The sequence below is a fragment of the Pseudoliparis swirei genome, chromosome 13 (assembly GCF_029220125.1).
Source record: "Pseudoliparis swirei isolate HS2019 ecotype Mariana Trench chromosome 13, NWPU_hadal_v1, whole genome shotgun sequence".
Classification (NCBI taxonomy): Eukaryota; Metazoa; Chordata; class Actinopteri; order Perciformes; family Liparidae; genus Pseudoliparis; species Pseudoliparis swirei.
In genome coordinates this window covers 18,457,104-18,467,103 of record NC_079400.1, presented here as the reverse complement: position 1 = coordinate 18,467,103, position 10,000 = coordinate 18,457,104, and the positions used below count along the sequence as shown (strand labels likewise).

At 51.8% G+C, this 10,000-nt stretch overlaps 1 protein-coding gene across 1 annotated transcript in view; it reads left to right on the top strand.

Moving 5' to 3' along the window:
• LOC130203182 (uncharacterized) overlaps window positions 1-1,770 on the top strand; it is a 1,930-nt gene extending 160 nt beyond the window's left edge. The window contains exon 2 of the mRNA XM_056429106.1: window positions 62-1,770. Within this exon, the coding sequence (XP_056285081.1) occupies window positions 62-716 (655 nt within the window). The 3' untranslated portion in view covers window positions 717-1,770. The remainder of the gene's footprint in view (window positions 1-61) is intronic.
• The last annotated feature ends 8,230 nt before the right edge of the window (window positions 1,771-10,000 follow it).

Genomic DNA, 10,000 nt, shown 5'->3' with positions numbered 1-10,000 from the left:
GTGTGTGTGTGTGTGTCAGCGACCTTTGACCCCTCCATCCGGTTTTGTTTGTCATCGTCAGGGTAATCAAGAGGAAGGTGGGGGTCCGCAAGAAGCCCGCCTCCCTCCCCCTCATCAGGACCATCAGATCCTTGGACCCCGCGGGTCTCAGTCCGTCTCCGCTGAGCCTGCAGGCCGAGGCCCCCATGGGGCCCCTCGCCCCCACCACGTCCACCCCTCGGACCCCCCTGTTCCTGCGGCCCGGACGCAAGGAGCTGAATCAGAGCGCCCTGGACAGCTCGGGGGACTCATCCTCCGATGGGCCTCGAAGGAAGACCCCCACCACCAGGACCACCAAGACCACCGGGACCAGTGGGGCTCCCAGTGCTGCATACTGGGACAGAATCAGATGTGCCTTCTATAGTCTAATGCAGTGGTGCCAGGGTTACGGCCCGCGGGCCGGACTCGGCCCGACTGTACGTCACATCCGGCCCGCGGGTGATAAGTCGGGTTGGGTACCGGAAACCGGTGCCACATTACAACCGGTAATACCCGGACCGAAACGCAACGCACATTTCGGTGCTTCTTTCCGGTGCCTGAGCCGATTGAAATTGAAAAAAACTATTGTTGTGAACTTCTGTGGTGACTCCGCCCTGTCAGCAGGTTACGAGCCTCTCATATGGAGCACACCAGCGTCAGGCTGGACGCGACGGGGAGACCGTCACCGGTCCCCCTGAACACGGGGAGACCGATTATGACGAGCAGCCTGAACTCAGATTAGTACCGTAACGTTGATTGCAAGTCTTGCATTCATAAAAGTAGGCCAAGAAATAATAAATTAGCCATAACCATGCTTAAGCTACGAGCGTGACAGTCTGCTAGCAGATGTGTTGGTGTCCAGCGGTCCCGGCTGTTTACCCGGTGTTACCGGGAATATAATGACGGAGGAATAAAGACCGGAGACATCACTTTGTTTCAGTGTAACTCTCGCTGTCAGAAGCAAAACTTTGTGTCACATGTCATCTTCAGTACCTCTGATTGGTTGTTCTCTTTGCCCATCAAAACAGTGACAGGATTAACCCTATAACGTCTGCACATGACGATATGTATATATATATATATATATATATACACACACACATCATATAATGGAGAACATATATTGTGTAGGTTAACAGTCTGATATCCGTTGTGTGTCGGTGCTCCATGATAACGGCTTCAACAGGGAATATGGCCAAAGAGGTTTTTAATGTCCTCATTGTGCGTTTAAAAAAAAGAGTATCAGTTCAGGCACCGTTTAGGCACCGGTATCGTTTTAAAAGTACCGGTTTAGCACCGGTATCGGAAAAAAACCAAACGATACCCATCCCTAAAGGGGAGAATATTTTTTTTTATTTTAATATAATTTTTTACATTTTCGGTGGAATCTGTCAGTTGGTCTGTTGCTTCTTCCCGCCTCAGCTGAAGCAGCCCCGGTAGTGCTGATCGAGATGTCGTTTTCAAAAAAGAGGAAGGTTGACACTGAAGGTCGCATCTTTCAGGAAAGATGGAAGGAACAGTATTTATTTTGGGAAGTAGGAGGCAAACCCGTGTGTCTTATTTGTTCTCAACAAGTGGCTGTAGCTAAGGAGTATAACATAGCTGATGATATGAATTGTTATATGAATTTGATGACATCAGTGTGCTTTGTTGATATGAATTGTTATATGAATTTATCTCATGTGAGTGTGGGGGGTTATGATATGTTTGGGATATGTAATCCCAATTTAAACCAATACAAAATAAAATGTAAAAAAAACACGTGTTATTAATAGGAAATGTGTTTTGTTGGCACCTAATCTATTTTGGTGCATTTCTCATATATAATATGTAGGCTACTTGCATGGATAGGAAAATGTTACGTTTTTAGAGGGTAACTGTCTCCTGCTTTAGGCTATGTAATTGTAGGCCTCCTTGTGAGGCAATTTTGGTGCCAATGCAATTTCTTAATGATGTGTATGCCTTCATGAATAATTTCAAATAGCCTACCTATCCATGTGTTGAGTCAGTGTTTGGCCTTTTCAGTCCGAAAGTGTAATCCGGCCCCCTGAGATCTCACTTGAAAAAAATCTGGCCCCCTGTCCAATTTCACCCTGGCATCCCTGGTCTAATGGGTGTGTGGTGTGTGTGTGTGTGTGTGTGTGTGTGTGTGTGTGTGTGTGTGTGTGTGTGTGTGTGTGCTCGTGATAACCTTATTGTCTCTTTTGTTTTCTATAGGCTCCGCCTCCCAGTTGGCCGCTGCATTAAAGGCACAGTTCACCCTTCTGACAGCTCCAGGTGAGTGTGAGTGTGTGAGTGAGTGTGTGTGTCTGTGTGTGTGTGTGTGTTGTGTGTCGGGTTGGGTACCGGAAACCGGTGCCAATGTGGTACCGGTTCCATTACAACCGGTATTACCCGGACCAAAACGCAACGCACATTTCGGTGCTTCCTTCCGGTGCCTGAGCCGATTGAAAATGAAAAAAACTATTGTTGTGAACTTCTCAGGTGACTCCGCCCTGTCAGCACCTTTCGGAGGTCGCACAGGATCTTTTTGAGCCTGTAGAACTCTTGTGGCGTGAAGGCTCCTCTCTCGTCCCTGCACGTCAGGAAAGTGGCGGACAGGTAGAACTTATCCCTGCAGAAGTGGTCCTCCACCTTCACGTGCCACGTCTCTTTGATCTCCTCCACACTGTAGTGTGGATCAGAGTCGGAGTCTTCCTCCGAGCTGGACTCTGGCTCCGCCCCCCTCGTCCTGGACCTCCTTCTTCCCGCCGTCACCTTCTTTGCCTGTGGGTTCCCTCCGTCACCTCCTCCACACTTCCTCTTTAACCGGGGGACTCTGAGGCTCTCCTCCTCCGCCTCCATGTCCACCTCACTGTCAGACAGCCTCACCTCCCTGACACCTGTCTCCCTCTCTTCCTCTGACTCCTCCTCTTCACCTTCCTGGGCCACCTCAGCCCCACCCTCTTCTCTCCTCTCTTCCTCACCCTGCTGTCCTGTGACCGTCTCCCCCTCGTCTCTCCACTCCTCCTCAACCTCTTGTTCTGCACCTGCCCCTCCCTCCTCTCTCCTCTCCTCCTCCTCTACCTCCTCACCTTGCTGGACTGGACCAGTGCCCCCCTCCTCTTCCTCCCCCACAACCTGCTGGACACCCCCCATCTCTGCCTGCTCTCTCTCTCATCCTGCTGGGAGCCCCCAGTTCCTGCCTGCTCTCTCTCCTCCCCCCTCTGGGTACCTGCAGTCCCTGGTTGCTCCCCCTCCCCCCCTGCTGTGCACCCCCCGTGCCCTCCGCACCCCCCTGGTTCTGCCCCCGAGGAGCCGCCCTGCTGGTGTTCTGCTCCGCAGCTCTCCACCGGTGGCAGTCCCTGGCTATGTGCCCCTCTCGCCCGCAGATGAAGCACCTCCCGTTCCCTGAGGAGATGTATATTGGGTACTCGTGCCCGGCCACCCTGATAAACACCCGGAAGCAGAGCTCTTCTCCCCTTTTATTCAGGATCATGAGAGATGCCTCCGGTGGGACCACACGTGCCTCATCCGGGAGGATTTCCACCCTGAGGGGATCTTCTTCAACCGGGACACCACCTTCCCGTGCTTCACCAGCTCCTTCAAAATCACCTCCTCTTTTATAAAAGGAGGCACGTTGGCCACGGTGACCCGAACCGACGGTGTGGCCAGCGGCGCCACCGGCACATACATGCCCCTGATCACCACCCCCGACACCATCACCTCGTTCACCTTCGACACGCTGTCTAAAAACAGCACCACCGCTCCGTTCATACGGGCAGCGGACCGCACGCAGTCGTCGCCGACCACGTCGCCCACTGCCAGCCCCACCTCCTCCTCCGAGCACGGGAAACTCGGCGCCACTCTAATCCCGTGAGCGCGGGTGAGGAAGCTCATGTCCTCCATGACTAGCTCCCTGCTAGCTCCCCGCTAGCCCACCGGTTAGCTCCCCGCTAGCCGCACGCCGCTAACGCGCACACAGACACACAAACAAAAAACCTCCGTGAACTCACACACTCACACAGACAGTCGGGTGAACCCACAGACACTCACAGCAAACATACCTGTTAACCCAGTCACTCTTTAGCGTGGAAAAACCACCTTTAAACCAAACAACTCTCCTCTGCTCCACAACCACACGTCCTCTCACCCTGAAGACGGGGAGACCGATGATGACGAGCAGCCTGAATCGTTGATTGCAAGTCTTGCATTCATAAAAGTAGCCCAAGAAATAATAAATTATCCATTATAGGCCTAAGCTAGCTCGTAGCTAGCGCTAGCTACGAGCTACGAGCATGACAGTCTGCTAGCAGATGTGTTGGTGTCCAGCGGTCCCGGCTGTATACCCGGTGTTACCGGGAATATAATGACGGAGGAATAAAGACCGTGGGGCGTCACTTTGTTTCAGTGTAACTCTCGCTGTCAGAAGCAAAACTTTATTTGTCACGTGTCATCTTCAGTCCCTCTGATTGGTTGTTCTCTTTGCCCATCAAAACAGTGACAGGATTAACCCTATAACGTCTGCACATGACGATATGTATATATATATACACACACACATCATATAATGGAGAACATATATTGTGTATGTTAACAGTCTGATATCCGTTGTGTGTCGGTGCTCCATGATAACGGCTTCAACAGGGAATATGGCCTTTTTAATGGCCTCATTGTGCGTTAAAAAAAAAAGTATCGGTTCAGGCACCGTTTAGGCACCGGTATCGTTTTAAAAGTACCGGTTTAGCAAAATGTGTGTGTGTGTGTGTGTGTGTGTGTGTGTGTGGTGGGTTCAATAAAAAGGAATGGGACCATTGTGTACTGCAGCGCATTAGCGTGGCCTCAGCAACCAGTCCAGAGAGAGAGAGAGAGATTTTTTGATTTGATTTTTTGAAAACCTTTATTCAAAAAAAAATCTTGAACCACAATAGACCAAATTATTTTCAACACACAAACATAAATGCAGCACCAATCCTGAAAAAAGAGAGAACGTCCATGATGCTCGTGTTGGACACTAAACTAGAGTCCTCTGAGGACAGGAAGTGCCTCCTGCCCTCCGTCTTGAGGCTGAAGCTCCTCCCAGTGCTGAGGCTCTGGCTCCGGGCTCCTCCTCTTCACTCGATCTCTCCTCTCGCCCTCCTCTCATCGTCCACCACCTGCAGCACCTTTTTGAGTTCACACAGGATCTTTTTGAGCCTGTAGAACTCTTGTGGCGTGAAGGCTCCTCTCACGCCCTTGCACGTCAGGAAAGTGGCGGACAGGAAGAACTTATCCCTGCAGAAGTGGTCCTCCACCTTCACGTGCCACTCCTGCTTGGTCTTCCGGAGGAACTCTTTAATCTCCTCCACACTGTAGTGTGGATCGGAGTAGGAGTCTTCCTCCGAGCTGGACTCTGGCTCTGGCTCCGCCCCCCTTGGCCTGGACCTCCTTCTTCCCGCCGTCGCCTTCTTTGCCTGTGGGTTCTCTCCATCACCTCCTCCACACTTCCTCTTTAAACGGGGGACTCTGAGGCTCTCCTCCTCCGCCTCCATGTCCACCTCACTGTCTGACAGCCTCACCTCCCTGACGACTGTCTCCCTTTCTTCTTCTGACTCTCCTTTGTCCTCTTCTTCACCTTCTTGGGCCACCTCAGCCCCAGCCCCACCCTCTTCTCTCCTCTCAACCTCACCCTGCTGTCCTATGACCGTTTCTCCCTCGTCTCTCCTCTCCTCCTCAACCTCTTGGTCTACACCAGCCCCTCCCTCCTCTCTCCCCTCCTCCTCTTCCATCTCCTCACCCTCACCCTGCTGGCCTGTGACCGCCTCCCCCTCTCCTTCCTCACCTTGCTGGACTGGACCAGTGCCCCCCTCCTCTTCCTCCTCCACAACCTGCTGGGCACCCCCCATCTCTGCCTGCTCTCTCTCATCCTGCTGGGAGCCCCCAGTTCCTGCCTGCTCCCTCTCCTCCCCCCTCTGGGTACCTGCAGTCCCTGGTTGCTCCCCCTCCCCCCCCTGCTGTGCACCCCCCGTGCCCTCCGCACCCCCCTGGTTCTGCCCCCGAGGAGCCGCCCTGCTGGTGTTCTGCTCAGCAGCTCTCCACCGGTGGCAGTCCCTGGCTATGTGCCCCTCTCGCCCGCAGATGAAGCACCTCCCGTTCCCTGAGGAGATGTATATGGGGTAGTTGTGCCCGGCCACCCTGATGAACACCCGGAGGCAGAGCTCTTCTCCCCTGTTGTTCAGGATCATGGAGAGATGCCTCCGGTGGGACCACACGTGTTTCATCCGGGAGGACTTCCACCCTGAGGGGATCTTCCTCAACCGGGACACCACCTTCCCGTGCTTCACCAGCTCCTTTAAGATCACCTCCTCTTGTATAAAAGGAGGCACGTTGGCCACGGTGACCCGAACCGACGGTGTGGCCAGCGGCGCCACCGGCACATACATGCCTCTGATGACCACCCCCGACACCACCACCTCGTTCACTTTTTCCACGCTGTCTAAAAACAGCACCACCGCTCCGTTCATACGGGCAGCGGACCGCACGCAGCCGTCGCCAACCACGTCGCCTACTGCCAGCCCCACCTCCTCTTCCGAGCACGGGAAACTCGGCGCCACTCTAATGCCGTGTTCCCGCGTGAGGAAACTCATATCCTCCATTACTAGCTCCCCGCTAGCTCCCCGCTAGCTTCCCGTTAGCTCGCCGCTAACGCTCACACAGACACACAAAACAATCTCTCCGTGAACCCACGCACTCACACAGACAGTCGGGTGAACCCACACACACTCACAGCAAACATACCTGTTAACCCAGTCACTCTTTAGCGTGGAAAAACCACCTTTAAACCAAGCAACTCTCTTCTGCTCCACAACCACACGTCCTCTCACGCTGAGAGAGAGAGAGAGAGAGAGAGAGAGAGAGATTTTTTTTGATTTTTAGAAAACCTTTATTCAAAGAAAACTTTGAACCACAATAAGCCAAATTATTTTCAACACAAACATAAATGCAGCACCAATCCTGAAAAAAAAGAGAACGTCCATGGTGCTCATGCTGGACACTAAAGTCCACTGAGGACAGGAAGTGCCTCCTGCCCTCCGTCTTGAGGCTGAAGCTCCTCCCAGTGCTGAGGCTCTGGCTCCTCCTCTTCACTCAATCTCTCCTCTCGCCCTCCTCTCATCGTCCACCACCTGCAGCACCTTTCGGAGGTCGCACAGGATCTTTTTGAGCCTGTAGAACTCTTGTGGCGTGAAGGCTCCTCTCTCGTCCCTGCACGTCAGGAAAGTGGCGGACAGGTAGAACTTATCCCTGCAGAAGTGGTCCTCCACCTTCACGTGCCACGTCTGCTTGGTCTTCCGGAGGAACTCTTTTATCTCCTCCACACTGTAGTGTGGATCAGAGTCGGAGTCTTCCTCCGAGCTGGACTCTGGCTCCGCCCCCCTCGTCCTGGACCTCCTTCTTCCCGCCGTCACCTTCTTTGCCTGTGGGTTCCCTCCGTCACCTCCTCCACACTTCCTCTTTAACCGGGGGACTCTGAGGCTCTCCTCCTCCGCCTCCATGTCCACCTCACTGTCAGACAGCCTCACCTCCCTGACACCTGTCTCCCTCTCTTCCTCTGACTCCTCCTCTTCACCTTCCTGGGCCACCTCAGCCCCACCCTCTTCTCTCCTCTCTTCCTCACCCTGCTGTCCTGTGACCGTTTCTCCCTCGTCTCTCCTCTCCTCCTCAACCTCTTGGTCTACACCAGCCCCTCCCTCCTCTCTCCTCTCCTCCTCCTCTACCTCCTCACCTTGTTGGACTGGACCAGTGCCCCCCTCCTCTTCCTCCCCCACAACCTGCTGGGCACCCCCCATCTCTGCCTGCTCTCTCTCTCATCCTGCTGGGAGCCCCCAGTTCCTGCCTGCTCTCTCTCCTCCCCCTCTGGGTACCTGCAGTCCCTGGTTGCTCCCCCCTGCTGTGCACCCCCCGTGCCCTCCGCACCCCCCTGGTTCTGCCCCCGAGGAGCCGCCCTACTGGAGTTCTGCTCCGCAGCTCTCCACCGGTGGCAGTCCCTGGCTATGTGCCCCTCTCGCCCGCAGATGAAGCACCTCCCGTTCCCTGAGGAGCAGTGGCGGCTGGTGAATTTTTTTTGGGGGGGGGCGCAGTTTAAATAGCACTCAACAATGAGAAGAAAAGAGGGTTTGAGTAGAATATAGTAAAAAACAAAGCTTTATTTCAACTATATCTGGATTAAAACACAGATTAGCACTTCAGTGGCACTTAGATAGCACTTACTTATGGTACTTTTGTAGTTCGACTATGTTGAGGAAATGTTACTTCCTGTATTCTTGTTGTTCTTAGTTTGTACTCTAGGTTGAAATGCACTTATTGTAAGTCGCTTTGGATAAAAGCGTCTGCTAAATGACATGTAATGTAATGTAACACAGCGTGCTCAACACGGTCCAATAACAACTATCAACACACTGTAACTTTGGGCATGAGAGGTTCAGAGCAGCTTTAAGGAACATGGGATTGGGTTTTAGAGGTTTGCAAAATAAAAGAGTTTCACCGTCACATGAAAGAGGTTCAGAGCAGAATAGAGTCAGAAAGAGATCACATGTTACATTGGGTGACAGAGCAGACCCACTACTGTAAAGACAAGTAGCCTCCTCTCTTTAAAGTTGGCAAACTTCTCAATAACTCTCTGGTTAAAGTCAATCATGTCTGTAACCAGCCTGTTTCATTATTCTTGAGGGAATGTGTCTTTTTCAGAACTTCTTCGTTGTGTTTCGATGCCAGTTCGGTCTCCTACTGCTCTGCATGAAGCTAACTCGCTAACAGCTGTTAGCGAGTTAGCTCCATGCTCTTAGCTAGATAACTGCGGCAAGATTCGTGCTTTACACTTGTCTGAAGCTCTGTAGATCCCTCACCCCGTTGTAGTCCAGAGAGTTTCAGTCCCAGGACTTTGGAACAACAGACAGGGGGAACTAAAAACGAATTACTCATGGAGCATTCAGCTAATCAGCTCCGGTTAGCATATCGGCTTGAGGAGAATCTCCGGGTGTACGTACTCCCGCGGTCAGCGCTTTGCTGCAGAATTTTTCATTCCGGATGTTCGGGTCCCAACTCTTTCAGCCTCTTCTTATCAATATCTGACCGTCGATTGAAAGGTCTTTTCACAGAGATACCACAGAGTTTTCAGTCACGACGCCATGCTAACAACAAGCTTCTGCTAGCTATGTTGCTCGCGTACCTGCGTGGAGGTGGAGCTCCCTGGCAGAGTTGCCAGGTCTGTGTGTACCAGCCCAATATCAGAACTCAAAATATGCCCGTGCCAAACCATATACACTGCTTTTAAAGTCCAACAGCATTGCTATCATTGCCAAATGTATTGTAATATCTACAAAGTAACAACATATGTTTAGTTTGCCAGCAGCAAAAGCAGTTTTCCCTCAAGTTATTTCACCTAGGTCCTAAATGGCCTTGTGTAATTAGATACAGTATATTATCATAAATAAAATGTGTGTACGTGCTGATCTGGAGTCAGTTTGGTAGGATTTGGGTATGAATAAATTATTTCATTTAAAATATGGATTTTAATTAAAGATATTTATGTAATTTGCATGCAAAATAGGTCTACCTGAACCAAGGACACAAAATTCAACCCGCAACACTTCAAAAGTGGCCCGATTCGCAGGAAAACCATGGACCTGGCAACACTGCTCTATGGGCTGAGGGAACATACGGGTCTCTGATCTGCCGAATAATCCAATCGCGTGCACATTTGTGCGCCCAAGATTCCCGGTTTCATCCGCCAATGTGAAGCCGGTCTTTGCCAAAACGACTGAAATGTTGTATCGATGCCGACACACACGTTAGACCAGCGCCCGAAAAAGGGAGGGGCTTCTCTCGTGATAATGGCGATATATTATATTTTTCACATTAACTTAAGTGGTTGTTGACAGGCTTACGGTCTCCCACACACATTTAGCACGTCAACACGGTATATTTGCTATTTAAATGATTTGGCATATAATGTTTTTGGACAGGA